This window comes from Capsicum annuum, chromosome 3 (assembly GCF_002878395.1).
Source record: "Capsicum annuum cultivar UCD-10X-F1 chromosome 3, UCD10Xv1.1, whole genome shotgun sequence".
Classification (NCBI taxonomy): Eukaryota; Viridiplantae; Streptophyta; class Magnoliopsida; order Solanales; family Solanaceae; genus Capsicum; species Capsicum annuum.
The window spans coordinates 119,063,297-119,070,027 of NC_061113.1; the positions used below are offsets into that span (position 1 = coordinate 119,063,297).

At 33.5% G+C, this 6,731-nt stretch overlaps 1 protein-coding gene across 1 annotated transcript; it reads right to left on the reverse strand.

The window, feature by feature from the left end:
* Nucleotides 1–1,442: 1,442 nt before the first annotated feature.
* LOC107873092 (actin-related protein 4) lies at nt 1,443–6,377 on the reverse strand (the record flags this gene model as incomplete). Its single annotated transcript, XM_047408259.1, is given in 8 exon segments — nt 1,443–1,741; nt 1,891–1,959; nt 2,381–2,445; nt 2,580–2,642; nt 3,110–3,172; nt 5,083–5,145; nt 5,938–6,004; nt 6,326–6,377. Coding segments are annotated over 8 exon segments (488 nt in total), but the record flags the coding sequence as incomplete, so codon positions are not given.
* Between the last annotated feature and the right edge of the window lie 354 nt (nt 6,378–6,731).

Consider the following 6,731-nt stretch of genomic DNA (forward strand, 5'->3'; position numbering starts at 1 on the left):
AGAAAGCAGACAGAAGAAGCAAGTATGTTGACGAAAAGCTGCCTCCTTCGCCTACCTTTTACCTCTTATTAGATAGTAATATATATATATATATATATATATATTGCTCCAATAATTATCTAAAAAGAACACAAGCTTCTCTCTTATGCAGACTACACTTGTACTAGTCGAAGATAATATAGGGAGCTATCGAGTTCACGGGGATTGGACTCGCATAGATTTTGACCGATATTATTCAGGAAAATAACTCTTGCGGTTATAAACCACGAGTACTGCAAGGGAAATTAATGAGTAAAAGGCTCACGAGATATTGGAGAAACGGTAATGATAATTAGCAATGAAACAAACCATACAAAGCTATAGACGAGATAGTCGGGTGTGCAAAAGTCGAATCGATCGATAAATTGAACCGATTTTATTAAACCGATAAAAATATTATTAAATTATTGATATTGAGTTAACAATTTTTTATTAATTTTATAAAAATATTATTGGATAAATGGTTCAATTTTGGCTTATTGGGTTATCGGTTAAAGATATACTAAATTACTGCTTTACCCCAATTTATGTTATATATATAAATAATTATAATATATATCATACACAACTTACTCACAATTCAGTGATTCACAAAGTATGAACTTATTTAGGGCAACAAAGACACAATACAAAGCACGCGTATTGTCATATTGAAAAGCTTGAAGCATTTAGGAGCTTACAACAACTAGAATTTAATTTTTTTTGAACTAACATTCAATTTAAGTTTGAAGATTCTTGTTAATGAAAACGCATTGTGTAAGAGTTTGACGGCAACTACGATTCTATTTTTTTATCTTAGTTGCTACTATTTCTATTTTATGAATATTTTTTTATTGGTTAAATAAAAAATCAAACCTCTAACGACCAAAAACCAATAAATTAAAAACTGATAAAAAAATATCTTATTGATTGGTTATTATTTAAAAATCAAAAATCGAACCAATAATTCATCAAATCGAACCGACCAATGCATACCCCTATGAGATAGGTGCAAGGCTACTCCCTAAGGCTTTACTCTTGTTCAAGGCTCACTTCTAAAATTTATCGAATTGTGTGAATCCAATTATTGACTAGATTACCCATTGAAAAATGCCGGTTATAGAACTCTTTTTCCCACTTTCACTTTACTTTTGAAAATTTTTCCCAAAAATTGATCAACCAAACATGAAAAAATCAAAACATATTTCCATCCCAAACTTGACACCCCCAAGGACTGCTATGGGATGTGACACCCCCAGGAATGCTATGTGATTGACCCAGAGTGTTTCCTTGGTGAACATCGAAACACAAAGGAGTTTGTCTGCTTAGTTGTCAAACAAGGTACTTATCAATTAGCACATATTACTTTCATCACTGTTTTAAGGGTGTTTAATATTAGCAGTTTCACTTTTACATAGCAGAACTAATAAATAGCAAATCGCCGATTTAAATTAGGTTAGACATCAATGCTAGTTCAATATGGATGTACGTTGGAACTGCCAGTGTATTGCAGAACAATGATACAGATTCCTAATAATACAAGACATGAACTGAGCAGGTAAATTTGGAAAAACATTCGGTCTAGTGCTAGTCAAAATTTAGAAAAACAGTCTGTCTGGTGCTAGTCAAATAAATAGATTGCTATCCGCGGATATAACAGCTCGGTAAGAAATCATCTTAAGGACATTTTCTTTGAACGTAAGATGCCCCATGCTCTTCGTACCTATCATTTGCATAACAAAAAGGTGTACTCACTAAGAGAGAACTGTAGTTATAGCAGAGCATTGGTAATGCTGCCTTAAAGAAAACAAAACTAGGAGTACTCTTGCTTGCCAAAAGTAGTATCAAGCCTAAGAGAGGTGTAAAACTTACTCGGACTTGGAAAACCACATCTGCTGAAAGGAACCAAGAGATGCCAATATGCTGCCCCCTATCCAAACACTGCACAATAACTTGTCAGTTCACATTTGTGTGAAAAAAGCCTCTCCCCATTGCTAAGTGCAAGAAACCATCATTTATCGAACAATACGGGTATAGCTTCTTCAAATTAGCATTTCAAGGTTTATAGTAAAAGCAGCTAAAATAAATGGAAGTATGTTTACTGCTTTCTCAACTCTGCAATTAAGGTAAGGGAAAAGGAGAAATAAATACTAGAATTGTACTGCACAAATTGCTGTCTGTCTAAACTTGGAAGTAATATGGGGGAAAGTCTAACCCGGTCCATGAGAAAAGTAAGTCCAAAACGCACTTTATACAGTAGAAAGCTTCTAAATTTACTTTATACACTCAACATCAAAAGGCACTATTATCATGGAGAGAAACTGAGAAACAATAAAAGAAAACTACAGAGTAATAGTTTAACCTGAATCTCCTTTCTGTAGCATTTCCACTAGCCAATACTTTGACTCTCGCTGCCTGAGGAGACTCCTGGAAGCAGCACACACAAGATGCAGAATTAGGCTACTCAATCTGAGGAGATAAAATGAGAATGCTATCCTTGAACATGATCATGTGCACAAATGGGGGAGGGGCACAGTCAAGATTCAAATGGGAAATGGCACCTCTAGCAAGTCCTTTTCAAGACGTTCTTTGAGTTGTTGCATCGATGCTGTCCCCCCAGCAAGCTGTAATGGGCAGTGAAGTCAAACTAACATCTCATCTAAAGTTTCATACACATAGATGATATAAAATAAGTCTTTGGAAAACCATATGCTCGTGGTGGGTATATGACCGAACTTAATTAATCCAGTGATATATTTGAAAAGCACCGGTTCTAATATGTTATTGAACTTTCATATTGTTCTTTATATAGTAAATTTTTATGTACTACGTCATAAGGAGCATCACTCCAGTTTTAAAATTAAAATTACTTCATCATGCAGTTTCCCTACTCTTCTCCTGAAGGAAGTCCTTTCAATTTCAGTGCATACAATGTGAAAATGGGAGTTTGAAGTTTAATTTACTTTGTCAAGTGATTTTAATAAGTATTTAAATGTAAGCAACAATAGAAAAGAAGGGATGTGCAACAAAAAAAGATAAGAAACTGCAGCCTCATGTTTAAATAGGTTGCAAGAGAAGTTGATGGCTTTACCAATATACTGCTAAAAAGTTCTCTTCGGATATCCACATCGCACTTGTTTATGGTCTCGATAACCTGAAACGTTTGAGTAATTGATGGGATATAATTATTATATATTTTTATATATTAAATATCAAGTTATTTAAATAAATATGAATAAATATATCCTATTCCCGCATATTTTCTAACAAATCTTGCGGGAAGAACAAATTACGAAAAAGAAAGAAGATATAAGCCAAAGAAGATACATCTGCTACAAATTCATCAAATCAAAGACTACACAAGGGCAAGAAAAATAAAGTAATTAAATTCTCACCAAGGACTTTGAATTTCTCACCAAAGTTCCATGATAATTATCACACTAAAATCTCATCAAGATTGCATGATAAATTATCATGTCAAATTCTCATCAAAACTTCGTGATATATTGATATTATCTATCAAAGTCTCATCAAGACTCCATGGAAATATTTTTTATTAATAGCACATGTTTGTAGAAGGAAGAGACATCATGCACACCATGAGCAACATTAATTAGTCTTGTTTTCTCTCTCTTCTTTTCTTTTTCTTTTAGTAGGATAATATTTTCTTAGTAGTTTTTAGCTTTTCTCCATAATGGAGTAATTTCTTTTGGTCGGGATACTTGATAAAGTTTGATATATATATATAATATATTTATAATACAATCTCAATTTTAATACATGCTTCGCCTGAACGTTTTACTTACATCTTCATATTGTGCTGGAATAATGTCTTTTATTTAATTATTATATTCACCTATTTATTTTACCTCTAAGTCATTATTATACTGATTTTGTAACGCTCCGAGAGAAATTGATATATAATAACTAAAAAAAGTCAGGCCGATGCACTAAAGCTACCGCTATACGCGGTGTCCGGGGACGGGCCCCACCACAAGGGTGTATCGTACGCAGCCTTACCTTGTATTTCTGTCAGAGGTTGTTTCCAAGGCTTGAACCTGTGACCTCCTAATCACATGGCAACAACTTTACCAGTTACTACAAGGCTCCCCTTTGGATATATAATAACTAATGAGTAAAATATTAGAGTAAGTAATTTTTAGTTATTTATCATTTCAAATCTTTAACCCTACTTCTTTTAGTCCTAATTTTCACAGAGGGATTGACTCAAGCAAGTTTATTGATTTTAATGATCTGTATCTTATTTCTTTTAGTCCTAATTCTTACAGGGAGGGATTAACTCAAATAAATTTATAGGTTTGTTAAATCTTTTTCTTATTTCTTTCGATCCTAATACTCGCGGAGGGATTGCCTCAAATAATTTTATTGATTTAAGGGGTTTTATTTTATTTCTTTCCATTCTAATTCTCACAGAGGGACTGACTCAAATAAGTTTATTCATTTAAAAACTGGTCGCAAGAGGTCTTTACACCTTTTAACACAATACAGGCAAGAGAAATATTTTGGTTTAATTGTCACGAATCTTTAAAAAATTAATTGACATAACCTCACAGAGTGTTTAATTATTTATTTACTTGTGTGTAAAATATAATTGTATTAGCAATAAGCAATTATTCTTTAGAAAAATATATGTGGAGATTGCTTCTTCAAAAAAAAAAAAATATGTGGAGATTGAGATTTTATTGTAAAAATATTACCAAGTGAATTCAATGATGCCAACTCTTTTTAATTACAAATCTATAAAACGTCATTTATTTTTATTTTAATTAATTTATAATTCTATACTCACCTTCGTCAATTTGATTCTCTCGAACAGTAATTAAAATAATATAAATTTGTAGCCTAGGTGGTTCCAATTTATGGGGACGATATCTTAAACTATACTAGAATTTGACAGAGTACGAGCAGCAAAATCCTATACATATTGCCCTCGCCAGTAAATTATTAATCGAAACAGCAAAAGGAATGCGAAAGAAGAACATTAGGACCCCTTCTTAACCAAATTTTATCTATATGAGCAAATTCGAGAGAGAAAGGACCAACCATTTGTGGTAGACCACGAAGAGAAGCAGCAGTCTCAGCAAAACTTTCCATCCCGGGGATAGTCTGTGACACACAACAGTAAGGAAAATACCAAAGTAAAGACTAGATAAATGAAGAATCTGAAGGAACTAGCTTGAGACGGCAAAAGGACAGATTCTCCATATAACAGTTATTTTTAAGTCAACAGAACATTCTGTACTGCATTTGAAAACATATGATAATATACAGAAAAGAGCACAAAAGAAATACTTTATTGAAAGTCATTATAGATTGATATCTATATATTTGGCAATTGAACAACTAAATCTGAATTTCAAGGTCGAGGTCGTAGGCACAATAAAGTGTCACCCATGTGACCTGAATATTATAAACTTGTCAGTGAACCTTTTTTTTTTCTTGAGAATGTAATGGAACTTGTCAGTGAACCTTTGAAATGCAAGGAAATCTACTTTAAAAAGATAATGCTGAACCAAATTGTGTGAACCATACTGGAGGTATGTAAATCAGCACAGTGAGGTCCATAATCCTCATTTACTTACAAAATAATTCTTAAAATATAGTTCTCGTCCATTGCAATGCAAAGAACCAAGTTTTCAGATAATACCAATGAGTGCTTCAGCTATAAGCAGACCCCACTTCCGAAGGATCAAAATAAAAGGCGACAAATACAACAGAGGGGAGGCAAAGCAAGAAGCAGTACAGATACAACATCTTAGAATAACCCTACAATTACAGAATCATGCACAGAACACGATGAAATTGTGCACAAACAACAGTTCATATCCATCCATGACTCGCATAAGATAAGCAAACTGAACAAGAAACCCAAAATTGGACAACTAAAGCAGCACCAACCTGAACCAATGATGGATTGAATATAATATCAGGAATCTTGAATCTATCTGCTCCAACTTCTATCTTCCTGTGTCATCATGCAACAAAAAATGGAAGGCATATGATGGACTTCCCCAATTAAAGAAGGTGGTCTGTATGTTTTTGAGAAGGCATAGATTAATCAAAATAGTACAGATCTGTAACTCTGAAGTCTGAACAGCTGAAGCCTAATAATCTTGGACAGAAAAACTACTAACATAAGGCTTCTAGTTATACCAAGAGAGAGTAATATAAAGAACTACGAAGTGAAACTCTTTCCAATTTTTCCATTTAGATCTTCAGCCAAATATTTCAAAGAAACTGAATCACTCATTCTCAAATGGAAACAGAGGAAGACTACAACACTTACTGCCCATCAGGTAGGTCATAAGATGTCGTTGGAATGTTTGAATATGAACTGTCTGCACGAAACAGCGTAGCAGAGCATATTATTTTCAAACTTCAAAACAACATACTACATATGGAATGAAATCAAAGAAATAAAAGCATATGAAAACATACAAGAATAAAGTATCATTGGGACTTGAAACAATCTCAACTGCCATCATGAGCAAGAATATACACTCAAAGGTCTTAGGACCAGCCAAAAGATATCAGTCACATTTTATTTGATGAGTAATTTACTTTTTTTCATTTCTCTTTTTTCTGTTTCCTTATAGATAAGGGTATAGAGTTGATGTGTGGACTGACCCGAGGGGATAGAGTTCGGAATGAGACTATCCGGGAGAAGGTTGGTGTGACTTCAGTGGAGTGTA